Source organism: Osmia lignaria, chromosome 10, assembly GCF_051020975.1.
Source record: "Osmia lignaria lignaria isolate PbOS001 chromosome 10, iyOsmLign1, whole genome shotgun sequence".
NCBI classification, from domain to species: Eukaryota; Metazoa; Arthropoda; class Insecta; order Hymenoptera; family Megachilidae; genus Osmia; species Osmia lignaria.
This window is the reverse complement of record NC_135041.1, coordinates 10,468,131-10,489,098: the sequence shown is the minus strand read 5'-3', so window position 1 is coordinate 10,489,098 and position 20,968 is coordinate 10,468,131. Positions and strand designations below refer to the sequence as shown.

General features: G+C 37.2%; 1 protein-coding gene across 16 annotated transcripts in view; it reads left to right on the top strand.

The window, feature by feature from the left end:
- The window catches only part of rg (A kinase anchor protein rugose), a 236,647-nt gene that overhangs the window by 158,549 nt on the left and 57,130 nt on the right, over positions 1–20,968 (top strand). For 3 of the 16 annotated variants that reach the window (XM_076690716.1, XM_034339778.2, XM_076690715.1), the window contains exons 6-36: positions 20–141; positions 830–956; positions 1,024–1,143; positions 1,288–1,434; positions 1,650–1,757; positions 2,530–2,670; positions 2,745–2,890; positions 2,961–3,174; positions 5,047–5,299; positions 5,383–5,525; positions 5,601–5,791; positions 5,858–5,966; positions 6,046–6,127; positions 6,209–6,525; positions 6,587–6,808; positions 6,883–8,563; positions 8,663–8,828; positions 8,907–9,060; positions 9,177–9,356; positions 10,077–10,217; positions 10,394–10,501; positions 10,588–10,759; positions 13,374–13,745; positions 15,379–15,509; positions 17,148–17,258; positions 18,252–18,459; positions 18,553–18,900; positions 19,914–20,040; positions 20,160–20,268; positions 20,385–20,560; positions 20,638–20,912. In XM_076690716.1, the coding sequence (XP_076546831.1) occupies positions 20–141; positions 830–956; positions 1,024–1,143; positions 1,288–1,434; positions 1,650–1,757; positions 2,530–2,670; positions 2,745–2,890; positions 2,961–3,174; positions 5,047–5,299; positions 5,383–5,525; positions 5,601–5,791; positions 5,858–5,966; positions 6,046–6,127; positions 6,209–6,525; positions 6,587–6,808; positions 6,883–8,563; positions 8,663–8,828; positions 8,907–9,060; positions 9,177–9,356; positions 10,077–10,217; positions 10,394–10,501; positions 10,588–10,759; positions 13,374–13,745; positions 15,379–15,509; positions 17,148–17,258; positions 18,252–18,459; positions 18,553–18,900; positions 19,914–20,040; positions 20,160–20,268; positions 20,385–20,560; positions 20,638–20,912 (6,901 nt within the window). The remainder of the gene's footprint in view (positions 1–19; positions 142–829; positions 957–1,023; positions 1,144–1,287; positions 1,435–1,649; positions 1,758–2,529; positions 2,671–2,744; positions 2,891–2,960; positions 3,175–5,046; positions 5,300–5,382; positions 5,526–5,600; positions 5,792–5,857; positions 5,967–6,045; positions 6,128–6,208; positions 6,526–6,586; positions 6,809–6,882; positions 8,564–8,662; positions 8,829–8,906; positions 9,061–9,176; positions 9,357–10,076; positions 10,218–10,393; positions 10,502–10,587; positions 10,760–13,373; positions 13,746–15,378; positions 15,510–17,147; positions 17,259–18,251; positions 18,460–18,552; positions 18,901–19,913; positions 20,041–20,159; positions 20,269–20,384; positions 20,561–20,637; positions 20,913–20,968) is intronic. The other 13 variants (XM_076690719.1, XM_034339784.2, XM_076690717.1 and 10 more) reach the window with 10 other exon arrangements.

Here is a 20,968-nt window from a genome sequence, read left to right as displayed (position 1 = left end):
CATGCGTTAATTGTTTCAGGCTATCGTCCTACCGCCGCTCGCGAAGTGGCCACACGAGAATGGATTCACGTTTACCACGTGGTTCCGTTTGGACCCCATCAACTCCGTTAATATCGAACGAGAAAAGCCGTACCTCTACTGGTAAGTGCTCTCACATCAAGTACTCTCGCTAGAACACTCTCTCGAATCGAAGTGGCTGGTTACCTTAAAGAATCATTTATGTTACTGACCCTTCATCGAAGAAATAAGCAGGAAAATGACGAGCAGTTCGAATTTCTTCCATCGAAAGTACGAATTTGATTAAACACACCCTGACTAGCGAACAAAAAAAAAGATACTGTTGGAACGACGGATCGCGCACCAATTTGATCGCGCTCTTTCACACGGAAATAATTCGATTTCCGTACAACCGTTGTTCCCATTTACAAAACACGTTGCTATGTCGTCTATAGAAATAAAATGCTGAGCTGAAAGCAATTGGTGCACACAAAGGGAACAGACCACGAGCCCTTCGTCACCGAATTTTAACCAATATCCGTTAATAATTACAAAATTCCGCAGAGCTCATGTGCTTATTTGTCTTTAACATTTTTTTTTTTTGTATAAAAAGAATTTCATATTTTCTCGTTATCTCGATCCAAATTAATTTTGACATTATTAGGAAACTTTTATAAATTATTTTCTACAGCAATTACGATTTCTCGTTGTGTACTAATCTTAGTTTACTTGTTTTATTCACTCCAAATATACTGGAGTTGTTAATAAGGAAAAGTTTTGAAATTTCATAATTGTCCTAGTTTTCCAAGCTTTTGTTACTTTTTGCTTACAGTTTTAAAACTAGCAAGGGAGTAGGATATTCCGCACACTTCGTAGGGAATTGCTTGGTCCTCACCTCTATGAAAGTAAAGGGCAAGGGCTTCCAGCATTGTGTCAAATACGAATTTCAACCACGAAAGGTACGTCTGTATTTAACACAATTAAAGATCCGTTTAATTTCAATACGATAACCTTTTGTGTTCACAGTGGTACATGATCGCCGTAGTGTACATATATAATAGGTGGACGAAAAGTGAAATTAAATGTTTGGTCAATGGTCAATTGGCTTCGAGCACAGAAATGGCGTGGTTCGTTTCGACAAACGATGTAAGTTCACTTACCCGTTCAATATTTCATCCATTAACATTATAATTCACGCGATAGAAATAAGTATATCTAATGGCTGGTTACTCGACAATGAATCTTTGCAAAGTACCTGTTGGTGAGATTCACGCCGGAAATTTCTTGCAGCCCTTTGACAAATGTTACATCGGAGCTACTCCGGAAGTGGATGAGGAGCGCGTGTTTTGCGGACAAATGAGCGCCATATATCTGTTCAGCGAAGCACTGACGACGCATCAAATTTGCGCTATGCATAGATTGGGGCCTGGATATAAGGTACATTAACAAAAAGAGAAAAAAATTTGAAATTTTTGCGTGAAATACTAATTTTTCCAATTGTTTGACATTGCTTTTGAAAGACCTTTGTTTAAAATTAGAAAAAGTCTCTGATCTTTGTGGCAATGTTTCTGATCAAAGAAATATTTGCATAGACAAAATCACTTTGATGCTGCACGAACATGTTACATATTCATCGTGTACTTTGTTCACAGAGTCAGTTTCGTTTTGACAACGAGTGTTACCTGAATCTGCCTGACAATCACAAAAGGGTGAGTGATGAGCCGGAGCTCGCGAGCATGGTGGACCAAAGTATGCAAACTGTAAGCATTTTTATTTTCATTTCTCCCCGTTTACATTTAATTTGCACACTGTTAATCACTCTGTTACTGCGTTCGAGTTCATCAGAGGTAATTACCCGAATAATCAAGCATCACTACGAATACCTTTTCCCCAGAACCATGAGTTACTTACGGATCGAAACTGCGATACATAAGTTTGTATCTACCGATCGCTTGTTTATTAATGTATTTTTTTTTTCTTTCGTGTCCACCTTAGTTCTTTTGCCAGCCACGAGTTCAGTTTTGTCTGCCTGGTTACTTTCTTCTGGTAGAAGATACCTGAATTAATTTATTTATTGCCTGAGTAGTTAATTCTTCGCAAAGGATGTATTTTACTACTGTATGTGTGTGTGTATGCTCTATACAAAAGATTTGGTGGTAATACACAGTATCATATTGATTAATTTGAATCGTATTGAAATTATCGCCATGGACAGTACGACCAATGGGTAATTGGGATTTGGAATTGATTTTAAACCCATAGAAATTACGAACATCGTCTGGAAGAGTAGTTTAACGATTGATTGTTTGTATTAAATTCACAATGAGTTTGTTTTGTGATGTGTTGCACGTTTGTGCATTTAATATGCTGCTATCGTGTTTGATAGTTGTGGATAAACTTTGAAAGCTCGTGTTAACATGGTCTCTATGTTGTTCGGTGAAATTCGGTGAACTTTCAAAGATTAATTATGACTTATGGTGGTGGAACGATTTATAAAACTAAACGAACGATATTAACAACGTTGATTTATAGGTGCTTTACGACGGTAAGCTGTCGAACGCGATTGTGTTCATGTACAACCCGGTGGCAACGGATTCGCAACTTTGTTTGCAAAGCGCACCGAAAGGCAACGTTTCCTACTTTGTACATACACCACATGCCCTTATGCTGCAGGTAAACAGGGTGCACGTAAAACAACTCGTAAAAGGGCGATTTTGAACCAGACTAACTATATTATCGATTTACAGGATGTTAAAGCTGTTATCACCCATTCCATTCACAGCACATTGAACTCTATCGGTGGCATTCAAGTGCTGTTCCCTTTGTTCTCGCAACTAGATATGCCATACGATTGCATAGCGCCGAACGACGTTAAGCGAGATCCTACCTTATGGTAAATAGCTTTACATAGCAAACGAAAAACTTCTCGATGCAGCGTCACGTAACGGGAGTTTAAATTCTAGTTCGAAACTGTTGGGGTTTATCTGCGATCTGGTGGAAAGTTCGCAAACCGTACAGCAACATATGGTGCAAAACAGGGGATTTTTGGTAATAAGCTACATGCTCCAGAGAGCGAGTAGAGACCACCTTACCACGGAAGTTCTCGCATCTTTCTTGGAACTCACCAAACACTTGGTCACCTGTCTGAGCGCCAACAGCGATTTGTTATTGAAACAGGTATCGATTAAGTCATTAGTTCGATTTTTATACGAATTAGAATTAGACATCGATTAGAATTAAATAACTTGATTAAATGTAGGATAGAATGTAAAATTGAAGAGAAATCATTGAAATTGAAGAAAGTCCAAGTAGATTAGCAAACAAAAAAATTTAGCTTGCACGAAAATGGTAGAGAATAATTGATCTAAATATACATTGTAAAAATACCTAAACTACATTTATATCATTTATCAAATGAGTTAAGATAATTACATCTTTGAAAAATTACGTCTAATGAAAAAAAAAATTTGATGAATTATCTTAACTAGTAGCATAGATGCTAATTTAATTGAATCACTTAATTATATCAGTATCCTGTCACTGTTAATAATCATATAGCCAAAAAATCATATTAGGTCATTAGGATTTGTATCTCGCAGAGTAGTTCATATTCATGTTTACTGAAACCTTTTAGCAAATTTCTCATGAGAGATAATTCATCTGTGGATATACATTTTTATTTTAATCCCCTATTTCCATACCCTTTGTTTTATCTTACTCGCAATACAGTCATTATCAATATGTATAATAGCATGAGCAAAAAGACTATCTTATGTCGTATTATTTTTTTCTGTATAAATACCTATCTATATTTGTTGCATTAGCTTGTACGAGGAAAAACGATCGCTCGTAGATGCTCTGAATGTTAATATGCTATTTATAATGTATTTTTGTTCGTAAATTAGTATGATCCGTTCAAGCATGACTGGTACTCTCTTCATAAATGATATTGTGTTAATGAAATATCTTTGGATCGCATGCAATCTACCGACTTTTAGGCTTCCTGATTTCATAATATGGCTACGCAACATATTTTTGTTCCCGTTAAATCGCTTCCATATTGAAAACTATCTATCTATTATTTTGCAACGCTGATAAACATTCTCTTTGCTGTGACTAATCTTTTCTATCCGCGTTAATGCTACGGAAAAAAGAAAGCGTACCACGAAGATACTGTCTTTGTTGAAACTTCTAATACTTCGCTTTATATTCTATCGAGGATGCCTATCGCCTTTGACAGAGCTACTTTTGTTTTTCTATGCACAATTCAATCGAATATTGGGACATTCTCTGTACGCGATCAACAGCTAAATCATGAAAGAAAGGAAGATTTGAGTGTTTCATATAAAAAAGAAAGAAGAACTTCTAATATTTATAAAAGATATTTTGATAAATGTTCCACGTTTATTGGTCCTACGATCTCTGTGTAAATTTTGGAAGGATATGGATAGGTAAGCTTTCTAAAAATGATCCTCAATCTTTTGTTATTTTTTTATATTTAATGGGAAATACTAAAGTAACTAAATTAGCACATGCAATCTTTACATATGTTAATATAATAAAAAATACAGAAGAAAAGGTAAAATCGTCCAGATAATCAAAGGATCCAAGAAACACGCTTACCTACCCGCATCTTTTGTCTCAATATTGTCTTCGAAGCTAATTTCGGTGCATGAGTGTTCGACATAAAGTGTCACTCTGTTCTCCTCAATCCACTTTTCTTTCCGATATTTGTCATCAATAATTACGATGGATTTATTGATATATACCTTGAATTACCCTACGTTTACGTTTTTTTATACCGGTATCCTTGCACAATTACGAATATCAAAGCTCCCACTCGAAGTTCCCGACAAATGCATCGTTTGTATCGATAAAAAGCCACAACAATCGGTACGATATTTTTATTTCTCTGGAGTATAAGTTCTCCATCGATGGAGAGAGAAAAAAAAAGACAACCGAACAGGATACAGGTTGACAGACGTAGGAATTCATAAAAGTCGGCTAGATTGGTGTGTCCGAAGAACAGGCAGATCCATGGTGATGTAGTTGTTTTACTTTTCATTCCTAACATGGCAGCTATTGGATCACGTGCTTTTTAATCCTGCTCTGTGGATATATACGCCGGCCCCGGTGCAAACCCGGCTATATTCGTACTTGGCCACAGAATTCCTCAGTGACACGCAAATATATTCTAACGTAAGAAGAGTCTCCACAGTATTACAAACGGTACACACGCTTAAATACTACTATTGGGTTGCCAATCCACGAGCCAAGAGTGGTATCACTCCAAAAGGACTCGGTGAGTATCTTGAAATTTGTCAAAAGGATCTAACGCGTTGAAGTTCGATCGTTTTAAGAAGAATTTTGAATTGTTATTTGCAGACGGACCACGACCACAGCAGAAGGATATCTTGACAATACGTTCTTATATTTTGTTATTTCTGAAACAACTGATCATGATCGGGAACGGAGTGAAGGATGACGAGTTGCAGAGTATTCTTAATTATCTGACGACGATACACGAGGTAAATTTCATCCCTCCCTCGAAACTGCTACAGTTAATCATGAATGATACTTCAACGTTTCGTTTCTTTCTATAGGATGAAAATTTGCACGACGTTCTGCAAATGCTTATATCGTTAATGTCTGAACACCCATCGTCGATGGTGCCTGCTTTCGACGCGAAACAAGGCGTCAGAACGATCTTTAAATTGCTTGCTGCAGAAAGTCAATTGATACGTCTACAGGCATTGAAGTTGTTGGGATTCTTCTTGAGCCGTAGCACGCACAAGTACGTGAACAAACCGTACAAATTAATTGACAATTTATACGTGCTACAAGACTGTTTCAATTACAGACGAAAATACGACGTCATGAGCCCTCATAATCTGTACACGTTACTTGCCGAAAGGTTGTTGCTGAACGAAGAGACACTGTCGTTACCAACGTACAATGTTTTATACGAGGTACCCTAATTAATCCGTCGGTCAATCATTTTATATTCGATTCTCTTCAATAACATCCATGTGTTCGTTCGATTTTCAGATCATGACGGAACACATTAGTCAACAGATCCTCTACGTCAGACACCCCGAGCCAGAATCTCATTATCGTTTGGAAAATCCAAGTAAGTCGTCAAATAAATGATTTTTCATTTAAAAAATGTTTCCATGCGAGATGGTAATATTTATCACATTTATATTTTCAGTGATACTTAAAGTAGTAGCGACGCTGATTCGACAATCAAAGCAAACGGAACAACTGTTGGAGGTGAAGAAGTTGTTTCTCTCGGACATGACACTATTATGCAACAACAATCGCGAAAATCGACGAACCGTTCTACAGATGTCTGTGTGGCAAGAGTGGCTGATAGCAATGGCTTACATTCATCCAAAGAACACGGAGGAACAGAAGATTTCGGACATGGTGTACTCGTTGTTTCGAATGCTTCTGCATCACGCTATTAAACACGAGTACGGTGGGTGGCGCGTGTGGGTGGACACTTTGGCAATCGTCCATTCCAAGGTAAATATATATTTATCATATTAGGTATCCTGTGTTAACACATCGAGTCCCGACTGTTCAGGTATCCTACGAAGAATTCAAGCTCCAGTTCGCCCAGATGTATGAACATTACGAGAGGCAACGATCAGATAACATCACGGATCCCGAGTTAAGACAACAGAGGCCGATCAGTACTATCTCTGGTTGGGATCAGCAGCATTCGGGGAATAATGGGTATAATAAACCATCGCCGTGGGGCAATCAACAGAACCACGACGTACAACACGTAGAGAGGAACTATAAGGTTCGTTATCAAATTATAACTCCTTAAGTAGATTTAATATACTTTGTGAACTCGAATATCGATCTCACCCATAGGAATTCGACGCAGCCGAGGGAAACGATCGACTAGAAGAATCGTGCAGCTGTGACTTGAACTCGATAGACAACACCGAGAGTGACGGTAGTCCAGCGATCGTGAAATCGAACAGCGAAACGCTGGACACTCCGCAATCGAGCGAAGCGATATCCCTGGACTCTAGACTGAGCGACAAACCGGAAACACCGACCACTGCGCGCGAAGTTCACACGGACACACCGACGATCCTCGAGGAAGGTAACAGCGAGGCTGCTTCCGTGCCGACCACGCAGGAGACCAGCGAAGCGATATCGATCGAGAGTTCCAGCGATTTCTACAGCGAGGTGCACAAAATCGATAGTTCCAGCCCGGATTCGATGACGGTACAGGAGGTATTGAAGAAGGACGAGGAGCCATCAGAGCAGAAAGAGGAAGACACCGTGTCTGAATCGGCTTCTGCTAAGCAGACGGAAGAAAACGTACAGGCTGAACAGGAAGATGCTGTGCCAGAGGAGAAATCAACGCCCAAAGAGAACGCAAACGTGGCTGATAACACTTCTGACACTGCACAAGCAAAGGAAGACACCGAAGCTTCTTCTACCGAAACGAAGGACGAAGAGACGAGCAAAGAAAAGTCTGAAGCAGCAGACGACGTTCCTCTCAATGACGACGTTCCCTCTAATACGGAAGTAGATTCTGAGAAAGCTGCAGCAACTGATGAAAGCTCGACAGACGTTGTCGCTTCAACGGAATCGGTTGATTCGGAGAATATACCGAGCGCATCCCCTGGCGAAACACCGGAACCGTTGATCATCAAAGATATCGAGAAACTGCAATTGGAGAACGATCGGGAAATAATCGACAGCGACACTTCAGAAGCGTACTTAACACCAACGGAGAACCAAGACAACTTAAGCGAAATGAAGTCCAAGGTATTGGAAACTGAGAAGATCGAAGACAATATGGTTGAGGATGCCGAAGACACGAAGAGTACGACAGTGAAGGATGAGAATAAGGAAAATGATAACGAGGAAACTGTAAAGAATCCCAATTGCTCAACTAGCGTAATAGAAAATACGGAAACATGTGAGGAGAAGGTAGATGTAGAAGAGAAGAAAGTGGAATCAGTAGTAGCGAGTAGTGAGTTAAGTAGTGAGAAATGCGCGGTGGACTCTGTGACAGAGGACGAAAGTGCTGTTATTAATGATAACGATGAGAAGGTAATTGAGAAACATTCAAGGGAGCCGTCCACTATTTCTACTAACGTAAGTGATAATCAGTCAGACATTCCGGTGAGAACTGAGACCGAGGTAGAGGTAACAGATAGTGTTTGTAGTAATAGCGATGTTCAAAGTTCTGTAGATAATGTGACGCAAGTGCCAAATCCTAAACAGCAAATTCCAACAATATCTACGGTCTGTGATGCTAATACAAATATGCCCGACGGTGTGCCTCAAATCGTTAGTTCTACAGTGGTTACCAGGGATAATTCGTTGTTGAATGACTTGACTCCAGATCACGTAGATACCCATCGCAGATCCAGTTTACCGGCTGTACCTACCGAGACAGCCAACGAAGATAATGTTAACAGTAACAATAACGAACCTCCTTCTTTACCTGTACCCTTGCGAAAAACATCGTCACCCCAGAAACGACCAAGGAGTGCCTCAACTTCCACACAAGTGGATCCCAATCATTTCGGTAAGAACTTGAGAATTTTTCAAATGGTACCAATGGCTATTCCAAAAGTATACATACTTCTATGTGTATCCCGAGTATTTACGATTATTATTGTTTTAGAAACAAAACGATCAAAACAAGGTAATCCTTCTACGAGACCAATGTTTAGTCCAGGACCGACTCGACCTCCTTTCAGAATACCAGAATTCAAATGGTCTTACATACATCAGAGATTACTCTCGGATGTTCTTTTCTCGTTAGAAACGGATATTCAAGTCTGGAGAAGGTATGCAAATAACATTCCATTAAGTAGGATTTAATGTCTGAAGAGATTGAAAATGTTTCTATATGATCTATATTTTAGTCATTCAACGAAATCAGTGTTGGACTTTGTAAACAGCAGTGAAAACGCGATTTTTGTTGTTAATACCGTTCATCTAATTTCCCAACTGGCTGACAATCTTATAATTGCCTGCGGAGGATTATTGCCGCTTCTAGCATCGGCTACCTCGCCGAATGTACGTATAACTTTTCTCCGAGTTTCTTATTTTCAATTATCAGATAGAACAGCATATCCGGGTGAAAGTTCATTTTCACGGAATCCTTTTTTTAATTGGTGCTTGGATATTCATAGAGCGAATTGGATGTAATTGAACCAACTCAGGGGATGCCAATTGAAGTAGCAGTTTCTTTTCTGCAAAGACTAGTCAACATGGCTGATGTACTTATCTTCGCCAGCTCTTTAAATTTCGGTGAACTGGAGGCTGAGAAGAATATGTCTAGTGGCGGTATTCTAAGGCAGTGTTTACGACTGGTTTGTATTATCGTCCACGTAGTATTTTAATTTTCTTTTTCAAAACAGACACACTACCACATAACACGATTCCAGCTCTCTAATACTCAATCTTTGTAATTTTTGCGATATAGCTGATAAAATTCATTGAAAGATCCCGGAACATTCATAGATCGAAAGAAGATGCATACTAATTAGATTCATTATGCTGATGCACTTTACGATAAATGAAATCTATTACTAATTACCCAAACAGCACTGATGGATTGATCTTGTCTTTCAGCATGTATGTTTTCGTTATCTCTGTTATCTTTTGCATGAAAGACAAGATGTATCTGAACTAGGTTCATCATAGAAAAATCATATAGTTGTAAACTGTTTTACATGTGTGTATATATTGATGTGTTTCATAGTAAAATACCACATAAGAGAACCTAATGAACCTCTGAAACTCATAAAACATCACTTAATTTAATTCCTGTCGAGGGTAAACTTATCTAATTCAATGAAAATCACACGCTTTAAACAGAGAGAGTAAAATCATTATTACAATTCTCCCAAACATCCTGACACTATGGTAGTCCAGAAACATACTCTTATCAATAGAAATAGATTTTAATTCGGCAGTGTGTTAAATAGTTGTAATATTTTTAGTTTCTCTATATGTACAACATAGAACTTCAACATGTACGTTTACACAATGTTTTTTTGTTATATTCATCTGATGAAATGCTTCTATAGGTCTGTACATGTGCCGTTAGAAACTGCTTAGAGTGTAAAGAACGTGGCAGACCGTACAGCATGTTAGGTCGGCAGATTGGTACTAGTAATAAATCACAGCACATACAGTCTCTCATACGAGGAGCTCAAACATCACCCAAGGTATGTTTCATCTGATCGAACTTAATTTATATAGACAAATGTATTTACTGTCATCGATGCTGAATAAATTACACGCATTGTGTACCCAAAGCCATGTCATATAGAAAATAGCATTCTCAGTGACTATCGATATTAATTGTTCGCGGTAAAATAAAAATAAGTTTCTATTTTTTTAGAACATAGTGGATAATCTGGCTCATCAATTAAGTCCTGTAAAAGACCCCGAAAAATTGCTGCAAGATATGGATGTGAATCGTTTAAGAGCTGTGATATACAGAGATGTTGTAAGTATATTGGAATTAGTTAATGAATTAAAGAAATGTAAGGTTGTACATGGATAGGTAATAAGCATGTCTGATTCTCGTTTTAGGAAGAAACCAAGCAGGCCCAGTTTCTGTCCCTCGCTATAGTTTACTTCATCTCTGTACTAATGGTATCAAAATATCGTGATATTCTGGAACCACCGATATCACAACGTCCACCAAGTCCAGTTCAAACAATACAAACTAATGGTGCTGGTCTAAGACCAGGTAGCCCCTCAGGTAAGATATATATATCATTGTATATAAAATAATTTGTTGCGATAAAATCACACATAACATAGGATTCTCTTTGAAAATCTGAGAAATTAATACATAATGCAATAATAGGAAATTATTCAGGAGCATTAATGGTCAGATTTCATATCAAATTAAGTAATCTAGGAATGATAAATTACAAGAGTAATAATAGTTATCATTTGCAGGAATCAAAACAAATGTTAACAAAATACATTAAGACTATTGAAATTGATGTTAATATATGCATGTTTGATTTGAAACATATATATGTGTTAACTCTAACAAATTTTACACAAGAGTTAGCATTTAACAAAAAATGATTAACACTAATAATATTCAGCTGTTACTTCAAAACTCTTACGTGTCAGATATGCATTGCTGTGTTAAAACAGATTAAATAACAACATTACATTTCTCTGTATTTTGAGCGTAACACAATGCTGTGAGCATGATTATAAATGAATTAGCATGCTTTTCATGACGTTTATACATTTCTGATATAATAAAGAATTAAACTCCTCTGATACAGTAAATTATTAACTACGAATAACTTAAAATACAACACATAATTAGATACACAAGAGAAAAGTTTTTTGCTACATTTATTGATGATATTTATTACTGTAAACGAAATTGTAAAATTCATGAACTGATATAATAATTAAAAAACAATTAAAAAACCAAATCAAATAAAAATGTTACATATGATATAAATGTGTACACAAATATGTAGTTACTATGGAACACTGTGCACTTTAACTGTGTAGCAACAAGTCAAAAGCAGCACACCACACTAAATAGAGAGCATGATCAATTGCACTGTATGAACTATTGTTATATGTATCTGACAGTGAGAGTTTTGATGTTTGTTGAATGTATCAGCACTTTTTGTTGAGTTCAAACATATTTTTTCATATCACTGTTATTTTTTATTATAACATATAGAATTGAATTATGAAAAATGAATTGAAAAAAATTTATTACAAGAGAATTGAAGATAACCTACATTAATTATGTAAATGTTTTAAATATAATAATGTGTATTGTCTTTCAACTGTGTGATGCTCCAAAATTTAATATTACACTTTTCTATCAAACAACAGAATAATATAGCTGTTTCTAGTAGAAATTCAATATTGTCTCATCATTACTGAGTTTCACTCTATTTAGTAATATTTTTAAAATTAAAATAATGTTTATTCTTATAGTAAATTTCTCAAGCAACATCAATTTTTCTTCTTACCTTAACAAGCAATTATTTGGCACCTGATGCAGATGAATTTTCAAGGAAACTTACACTTTCACTTAAAAAATTTTGTACAAAATAAAATACTTCACTAAACAATTGATACAAACACAAAAGATTGTTAATAAGTATGACTTTGCAAACAGAAACGTTAAACTATTACTCCATACTCCAATGGCACTGCCATAGCAAGAGGCGCCAACTGATTTCTGTTTCAAAAAGTACTACGCTTGTCAGAAAAAATTCCATATTAATATTCCATTTATTTATTAAAATGGACTTTCAAATAAAAAATAACCTTCGTTCTTGTCTCTAAAAATAAGTATTAGGTCATTAAATATGAAATGTCCGATTACCTAAAGTATCGAGTTCGACACCTGATGTCTTTAGTCTTAGTTCGTCTTTAGTCTTTCAGGCGCACGTTTCGGTTTGTGATTATCTGTCAAACTGCCTTTTGCAGATTAAATTCTGTAAACCATAGTTATGTCAAAAATTCGCGTTACTTTCGAATATAAATTCCGTCGTGTATAGCGCAAACACCTCGAAGTGTCAACGAAGTGTTTGGCAAAGATGTGGTTAATGAACGTACAGTATGTCGATGGTTTGAGAAATTCCGATCTGCCGATTTTGATTTTCAAAATGGAGCACGCGGGCGACCTGAAAACAAGGTGGATAACGATGAGCTGAAAATTGCAGTGGAAGCGGATACATCTTAAACTACACGTGAATTAGCAGCAAGGTTTGACGTTAGTATTCAACAATATTAAACCGCTTGAAACAAATCGGTAAGGTTAAGAAGCTGAAGAAAATCGGACATTTCATACTTAACAATTCAGACCTAATAATTCAGCTAAGAAATAATTATATTTCAATATAAATTTTCAATAATAACATACAGCATATATTACCATCAACATCATCATCAGCATTACATTTAACATATAATGACCCAAATTAAGTCTAATGTCTCGAGTTGAATATTTTCAACAGAAATATTTACTATAACTGTATAATTGTAAAAATTTATGTAATGCTAGAGTTCTTAATCGTAGCCTATTTCATTTAGTATAATCCTTATTTTTTTATATCCAGCCCTATGAACCTTCGGTTTAGGTGAAATCTCTCTAAAGCAAAAAAGTATCATTATTTCCGAATTTTGATTTTATGATCTATTACCACAGTAGTCTAACAGCTTGAGTAAATGCTTACGTAGCGGTTAGAGTGAAACCCAGTAAGAAGTCTAAGCTGACACACGATCAGACACATGATAGAAAGAATAAAAAGAGGCACGATAGAAAGAAGGGGTTTATGGTCGAGAATCGTGGTAACGTGGTAAATGTGGTTCCTCAGCAGATGGGAATGGTGGTGGAGGAGGGCGGCCCCTGTTTCCACAGTGGTCTCACCACGTGTACCCACAGTTCCTCCCGGGATCTCACCCTAACGCCAATGCGAATGCCAATGCCAATGCCAACCACCATATGAACCAGCACCACCACCAGCACCCGCTACCGGCTGCCAGGCACTCTAATCGCCAGCCCCCCTCCAACTATTATCTCCCGAATCACCACAGTAATCATTACAACCATCATCCGAATAACCATAACTATCATCGTCATCATCATTACCATCATCACAATAACAACAATCACCATCATACGCTTCAAAAGCATATCGATCAGCCCCGAAATCTCTGTCATAGAAACTCCGGTGTTGGTCTGCAAGGTAACTCGATTGCCCGAACGTTGTGTTCCACGGAATGCTCGACTTCTTTTCTTTTTTATTTCTTTCGCCTGCTCGATTTTTATCTGTCGTTTAAAAGTGGGATTTCCTATAAGGTTACGATTACAGAGAAAATTTACCCGGGGTTTAACGTAAGTTTTCCTTTGATTAAGGGTAAGGGTAGAGAGGAGCCTCCTAGAATTTGCTTTTGATTTTAAAAGAACTTAGGGAAAGCTAGATGTCTTGTATAAAGATGAATAGGTCCACTGGAAAAGTAGGTTTTGAATAGTAAAGTAGATCTGCCATTTTTTTTTTCAGTTTTCTAGCTGAAAGAGTAGATTTATGCGTTTATAGAAAATCCCGCCTTAACTCGACCGCAAGCGAACTATCAATACCATCTTTTTTTCGACTTCCTTATTCTTCTTCAGTTTCCGCGGTCTTGACCCGTTAATATTTTTGTCTGCATGCTCTCGTTCACCAAGGGCCTTAAAGAAATTCAACCACCTCGTTGTATGATCTGTACACATATACATACACTTACACGTGCACGCACATATACACACTAGCATCGTTCTGATTTTTTATTCGGCAGAAGTGGAGTTCTTTCTTCTTTTCAATGGATTTTTGATAGAATTATTTGTTCCTACGTTACAATTTTCTTTTGTTCCTGTTATAAATTTATTGAAACTTACATGAACGTTTGGTTATGATTATGTTAACTGCTTGCAAAAGAGGAAGATGAGATTGAAGAACCATTTTGTTCTTTAAAAGTGCTGTCTAAAAAACTTACTGCAATACGTTTGTTGCTATATTTTTTCATTAGATATACCGAGTGTTTTTCGAAAGCTTAGCGCACATGAATCGCGAATGAAAGATATGTAACTTGCATACAATTTGCAAATAAACCAGCTAGTCTGCATGTCTGTTCAAAATTGTAACCCAATTACGCAAACTTCGTTAACAGGATTTCTTTCATTCTTGAAAATAAAGAAATTATTGTTAAGTGATAACGCGCATTATTTTGCTAGACGAAACCTTAACATTGCTGTATGAACTTGTTGAAAGTAAAACGATGAAGCGCTATAAGAAAATTAATTAATGAAGCTTTGATCAAAGCTCTGGTTCTTCCAAAGTTTGCCACTTTGATGCATTCGAGAAGTTTGTTATGATTTTCTTACGTTTATTGCAGTCAAGTATGATTTTATGAGATTGTTTGAAGAGAAAGGAAACGCAAGTTTGATTATCAAAATAGAAGAAAATGCATAATTTTAACTAAAATGGTTAACAATTGTTTCCTCGAACTTCGAATAAACATTTTTGAATGCTTTAATTAAATTCCTATTATGCTTCGTTTGTTCCTTTCCGTTTTGAGTTCCTGCACTACAATGCATCTCCTTTCCTACATAATGCGATCGACGTATTATCTTAACTTAACGTCGAAATAAAATGAAATAAAAGCAAAAATGAGATATTAAAATATAGCTTCTGCGTTTAATCTTAAATTTCAGAAACTTGTTAGATTCTGAAATCTTTAAATCGTCGATCGCATCGTCGTTCATGTCAGCCTGCTTAGCAAGAGAATGTTTCTCTACATGTAATTAGAATACATTATCACGTTTTTCAATTATGTTCTCAGGAAGCGGAGGTATTATGAGCCAGGCTGGTTCTCAGGACGACGGTGAATACGAAGTTATAATCGTCGACGAGAATAATTCATCGATCCTGGCAGATCACGACGTCACATCCTCCGGTCCTCCTTCGACAAAGGTAAGTGATCAACCAATCATTTCCCTTCGTCTTCATGTATCTTCGATAAGATTCAATTCTTATCGTGTCATTGAAACGTGCAACGTAAAAGATCTACCTGTGCGTACATTGGGATTAATTGATGCATTATTCTCAGGTAAAATGGTCTTGCGAATCTCTTCTTGATACTGTCCATAAAACGAGGATAATAGTAAAAGTTTCATTGAAAGGTTTTTGATAAACGAAACATCGGTACTCGTAAAGATTTTTGATTCTTTGAAACTGCATGCTATTTTTTATCGAGTAACATAATTATATATGTTTCTTAAATAACGAGGTGATCCTTTTAAAAATCATGATCTTGGTATATATATATTGCGATGTACATATTGAAAAATTTTCGATAATACCTTTACGTAACTTTTGCACATATTTATCACGCACGATTCTAATGAAATCGGCACACTCTGCCTACGCGATGCGCTTTGCATATAAGTTTGTTCAACTATCACTTTTCAATTCTTCTCTTGTGGATACTTTAAGTCCCAACATCCACGTTTCTCTATTAAAATGTTTCTTTTAATACGTCGACTAAGAATTGCATGCATCCCGAGTACTGATAGCTTTAATAACGAAAAGTAGATCTTTAACGATGGAAATAAAAATATTTGATTAGTTTGAAAAGGAACTTCTCTTTAGATGTAGTTCTTATTTTAAGTAGTCTTATAGATTAGACAACCCCGATATAATACTTTGATTTAATTATGTAACAGTATCTATTTAATCCAGCATGTAGTGTTTAATTAATACGGTACTTAACTACATATGTTCCTTTGCACTTATGTAGATCAGAGTAATTATATATTTAAAATGTAATATATAAAGTTTTATTCTCGCACGTGAAGTTTATTAAAAAGGATGAAGGTGGAAAGTGATCGACTTTGGAACGAAATGGAAAAATGCTTAATAAGAGTAGAAATATTTTGTTCGTTATTTAAAATAATAAGTATTTTTACGTTTAATTTCTATTAATTAGAGTGCTACCAATCGAAGTTGGTATAACAGAATGTGATTCGAAAATGGTGGGGGTCTATTCTGCACCTCTTGTTCAAATAATTAACTAAAGTCGCTTATTTCCCGAAATAAAGTAATCTTCCTCTTTCATTTCTTTGTCCTCTACTAGGTAGCGTTAGTCGTACAAAACGTACCTTAAGTTATTATATAATTTAAAAAAGGTGTAAAAATGTACAGATTAACAATGTGGAGGAATTTTTCCCATTCAGTATCAAAATTAATCTCTTTTTATCATTATCCTTTTAATTGTTACCTCACGTTAAAGAATTCAGGATATAGAACTCCTTTGAGCCGGCTGCATCATCCCTCAAATATTTAAATAATTATTATGAATTCAGTTGTTGCTTAAAATTGTAAATATTTTTATTGAACTATTTCTGTTCATCCTAAGAAGCGTCGAATCAAAGGGGTTAAACTTAACTCGTACGTGTACATATCTCTCTATACTTGACGATAGTAGGTCTATCTTGTAATTGATCAATTCTTTAATTCTCTGAAGCATGCGATACTTTTACTGTTTAAATTTTTCTCATCGTTAACTTCCTCTGCTTGCATTGCTATGCGTACTAACTACTGGTTCTGAAGGGAGGTCACAGTGGTGTACCTCGGCCACGGACAATTCTCGAGGATTACACCTCGTCAGAACCAACGCTTGGCTCTTCGACAAGAACCGAACCACTGCCACGAAATATCCAGGTAAAATTTCACTTTCAGTATGGACACGGAAGATGTTAATTAAAGAGACACCTTTCTCTGTACCTTCATGAAATAATCTCTCAACGATCGTCCACGTTTTGGAAGCGTTCGAAATGCGATTTCAAACGATACTTTTTTAAACAAATTTTTTTATTGAAAAGCAAGAAGACGCAACGACGGCACGTAGGAATGCCCAATCGACGAGTATTCAATGAAGATAGGAAACCACATTAAAAGAAGGAATCAATTCGTGTTTTTTATTTACGGTGTTTAATCACGTAAATTTTTTCTACGTAGCTGTATTTTCGTTACGTACGGTTGATGAACATAATTTACATGGGTACATAAAAGTATTGGAATAACGAAATGTTCGTAGCTGAAACAAAAATTGAATCACGTAATGTGAAATCGTTAAGTACTTGGTTCCTGCAATCAAAAGCTAAATTTATTGCTGTTCAAATATTTTTATGTAACAGTATAATTGTTACGATATCATGTTCGCCGTGGTAACTTGAGAATCTACGAAGCTTCTATTCCTTGTTTACTAAGTATTAGGTGATTGCGTTTTAGTGGTGTACGATTAATTGCATGACGTCAGGTAAATGCATAGCACGCGATATTTAACCGCAGAGTATATACCGTTTGATTCCTACAATTAAAACGTTCCTAAGATTGTTATAGAACTTAACGATTAGTGTGTTGAACGAAAGCTAGGCTTTCGTTAGAGACAGTATTAAGTATCGTAGCCAATGTAGCGGTAGTACAGATTACCTTGATTTAAAGTAACTTAATCGAACACACTTTGATACACTTTCACATGAATCAACTTTACATGGATCTTAACGATTACAAAGGAGAAAAGAAATTATTAAATCTTTTTTTAAAAATCCTGCTAAACTCCTACGAGTTTATACGTTTAATTATTTTTTAAGCGTTTACGAGCACGATAATCGTGACTCTGATTTGCATAACTTAAATTCTACTTTCTCTTAGAGCAACGACTCCAGTGAAGATACGGTACATAGAAGCAATATTACTGCTGATCCCAGCCCATCAGAGGTTACAACTGATAATGAGAATAAACATAACTCTTCTGAGGAAGCTTGGACCGATGTGAACCTCAACGAAGATGGAGACACGATTCCGATGACGAATCAAAGAGAAGATCCACGAAATATTCACAATATGACTCATTCTCGTGGTAAAAACTCTTTCCTTATATCCCAGAAAGAACGTGTATTCTTTTTTTTTTTTATCATGGGTGTTTAACATTTTATATTGATTTGATACGTAGGTGACATGCAAGACAACGAAGGTAACGTTCTGGATCAAGAGATGCTTGGTAACGCCGAACGTGGTGAGAAACCATCCGCAGAAATCTCTGTAGTTCGCGTTCCGGATAGGCTAGTGATGACTTCCGCGTCACCGAGACCGGATGATTTACCGATCAAAGGTTTGGTCGATCATTTGCCGGTTCCTACGCCATCGCGCGAAGCATCCCTTACACAGAAGCTAGAAATGGCACTCGGCTCTGTGTGCCCGCTTTTGAGAGAAATCATGGTAGATTTCGCTCCGTTCCTGTCGAAAACCCTGGTCGGCTCTCATGGACAGGAATTGTTAATGGAGGGAAAAGGTAGGGGTCGTAAGTAACTGGTGGATCGATCAACTTGCATATTCAATGTATGTACGCTTTCTAACATTGGTGCAAATGTGTTTGAAAATTGTGACGTAAATAGTTGGAGAGATTGATTCGAGTGTAATGGTGGTGTTGGAAGGTTAATGGGTTTTTTAGTAGCATGAATATTAAGTATAGTAGAGGACCATTTGAATCCAAAGAAAAGTGTAATTAAATTACCTTATTTTAATCCCTAATTAATCAATATCCCAGTAATTTGTACTTTTTTTTTAAGTGTAGTTTAATTAATGGCACCTTTTTTTATAGATATACGCGTGAGAAAATTTATCCCTATTGCATTATTCAAAACTCGTGTAACCATTACGAATATGGAAATTTCTGAAGATTTTTTTTTTCAACACCGTTTCCAGAAATCCAGCAAATTCTTCGTCACATTTATCGTGACAAGATTCTGTCGTTTCTGCACCTTCCGTTCTTTTTTGTTCGTTTCGGTTCATCGCGCTGAATGTATTCAAATTAGTCACTTTATGGTTTCGCTTAGAAAGATGGAAGACGTATTCCGGATGGTCGTGTCGAGCATTTGTATTCACGGTAGACGCACGGTCCGCGGCACTTCGCGAGGATTTTATATATTCGTGGAACGTAGCGAATGACGATCGTACCACGCATCGATGCACTTTTATTTTTAACAACGCTCGAAACGATACATTGAACGTCGTTTATAAATCACTCGAACGTCTATGTCTATTCTATTTCTCTCTTACCATCAGGGACGGATCCAGAAACCTTGCATGCGAAGGAGAAAATGTGCAAAAGTAATTTTTAAATCTTAATCCAAGATTTCATAACTCTTGAATAATTATGAATAATAATTCTGGATCCATTACTGCTTACTCTTCCCTTCTAATCTGATGCATTTTATAAAAAAATTCAAACCATTTACAGCTTCGTTTAGCTTTGCTCAACCTTCCCGTTCCATCGTCTCTTAATGATTCGTTTTTCTCTCCCCCCGTTGCTAGGTCTGACCACCTTCAAAAACAGCAACTCCGTGGTGGAATTAGTGATGCTACTCTGTTCCCAAGAATGGCAGAACTCGTTGCAGAAACACGCGGGCCTCGCTTTCATCGAGCTCATTAACGAGGGAAGGTAAGAAGGTCTCGTTATGATCATCGTTGGAACGACAGAGTTACAACCTCGTGTAGTAAACCGTGGCTGAACGTCTCTCGTTCTCTATCGTAAAAAGTTCACGTTTATGTTATGCACAGATTACTGTCACACGCGATGAAGGATCATATAGTGAGAGTCGCCAACGAGGCCGAGTTCATCCTGAATCGCATGCGAGCCGACGATGTACTGAAACACGCTGACTTCGAGGTACCTGTTCATCTATTCTTATTTTCACTCCGTACAGCTTTGTGTTTCCTTATTGAACTAGACGTACGATGTTGTAACTAAAAGTAATGCTGCTCATGTTGATATTCCTGTTTCAGTCGCAGTGCGCTCAGACGTTGCTCGACCGACGGGAAGAGGAACGAATGTGCGATCATTTGATCACCGCAGCTCGAAGACGGGACAATGTAATCGCGAGCAGATTGCTGGAGAAAGTCCGAAATATCCTGTCTAACAAACATGGCGCTTGGGGTTACATGGATCCAATGGCTGCAAAGTAAGCGATTAGGAATTTCTAGGGATGCGCTGGTAAACTTGAAAATCCCTACAATGATTTGTACGATTGTAACACAGGTTGGCCGAATACTGGAAGCTAGATGCTTGGGAGGATGATGCACGTAGACGTAAGCGTTTCGTGCACAATCCACTAGGCTCGAGCCATCCCGAAGCTACACTGAAGGCGGCACTCGAACATGGTGCACCCGAGGATGCGATACTGCAAGCGCGTGAAGAGTTTCACGCGCATCTCGCAGCCTCGCGTGCACATCAGCAGCAATTGCAGTCGGCGGATCTGATGGACGACAGCGAACTGTTGTCGGACGACAGAGACCTCGACAACGACCTGACAGGTTGGATATTTCCTTTAATTTCATTTCCTTTCAATCTTGCACGGGGCTTTCCAGCG